The 1,508-nt window shown below is 41.5% G+C and overlaps 1 protein-coding gene across 1 annotated transcript in view; it reads right to left on the bottom strand.

Moving 5' to 3' along the window:
• The window catches only part of LOC104168128 (cytoplasmic polyadenylation element-binding protein 2-like), a 50,669-nt gene extending 49,282 nt beyond the window's left edge, over nt 1–1,387 (bottom strand). The window contains exon 1 of the mRNA XM_009708594.1: nt 1,220–1,387. Within this exon, the coding sequence (XP_009706896.1) occupies nt 1,220–1,387 (168 nt within the window). The remainder of the gene's footprint in view (nt 1–1,219) is intronic.
• Between the last annotated feature and the right edge of the window lie 121 nt (nt 1,388–1,508).

Raw genomic sequence — 1,508 nt, 5'->3', positions numbered from 1 at the left:
TTCCTATTTAGACATGGTATAAAGTATTTCTGTATCTAACAAGTACACTAGATTCCTCAATATGAAAACACAAGCAGTCTTTAGAGAGAAGATTTCAGACAATGCTAAGTTTTTATTCCTAAGCCACAACTTCTGCTAAAAAGTGACCTATAGTGGTTGTCATACGACCAAGAGGTGGACCCATTGAGCCTGACTGACAGTGAAGAACAGTATTTATCTTCAGCGTTTTCAAATCTGATTGTTCTTGGAAAGGCTTTTTCTCAAACATAGAAATGGGGGGTGTGTAAGGGGGGGATATTCTAAATTCAGTTGAAGCCAAAACACAGTCTTTTATCTCTAAGCTTAGCTGCAAGTAGCCCTCAGCTTGTAATTCCAGTAACTTAAAAATTTAAACCATGTCAATACATTATGTATTAGATAAAACAGAACTTTCTGAAGACAGAAAGATAAAGTTATAACAGCACCTCTCCCCCCCCCCCCCCCCCCGAAAACAAACAAAAAAACCCCACTAAAGCCATTTTTGGTCAAGTAATCAGGAAAACATCCTATTCTATATAATTATAGATAATTATGTTGTAAAACTTGAATACTTCGGTTGGAATTTTGGGAGAGGCAGGCACTCTATTGTGAAACGAACCTTAAGAGATAATGCCAAATGCTAACAAGCCTCTAATATTGCTAGCTCTGCTGTCATGGTACTGTTTAGGTTTACCTACAATTTGTAACTGAGAGAAAATTCCTGTACATCTCACTGTTAGAGAATTGCTTTGGAATTTGTTTGAAGAGGCTTATTATAGATGTTAAAGACAACTAGTTCCTAATCATGATGCATTCAAATCAGTTCTTGGACAGGCACACTTAATGTGGGATTCCCATTCCGATAGAAATGCTTCACAAATCCAGCTCTACCGATTAAAACTGACAGGATTTCATACTAGAATGAAAGAAAAATTAAGATGAGGCCTATGTAACTTCAGCCTTTCGTAACCAAGCAGATGATCGGAGCAAGATGTGGCTATAATGCACTAGCAGGTAATATTAACGTGGATCCGCTTTTCTCTGATTTCTTACATTGAATAATTTTGTTCCAGGAAGAAAGGTAAACTTCCATTTTAACATGGGATCATTATGCCGTTTGATTAAAAACGGTAGTGGAATTATGGTAACCCGAAACACAGCGCTGCCTTTGGATATAAATTCAAGTAATTTCGGGCAAAACCCCTGAAAAGGCAACAACGTTGACAGCTTTCCCATCTGAATCTACTTTCGGTGACCTGTGACCGTCCAACCGAGCACGGCCAGGGGGTGCGAGGGCAGGTCCGAGGCTGAGGAAGGGGCTTCCCGGGGAGGAGGCACCGGCAGCGCCGGCGGGAGCCGTCAGGCTCATTGTTCCGGGGACACCTCGCTCGCTACGGGCGACTGCGGGGGGGCAAGGGGGATATTTTCACGGTGAAACTCCTTGACACGAAAATGAGCGTTTACTCTCTTTTATAAGAGGAAACTCCCTC

This window comes from Cariama cristata, unplaced genomic scaffold (genome assembly GCF_000690535.1).
Source record: "Cariama cristata isolate BGI_N322 unplaced genomic scaffold, ASM69053v1 scaffold34899, whole genome shotgun sequence".
NCBI lineage: Eukaryota > Metazoa > Chordata > Aves > Cariamiformes > Cariamidae > Cariama > Cariama cristata.
Note: the sequence above shows the minus strand (reverse complement) of the source record. Positions and strands in the feature narration are given on the sequence as shown.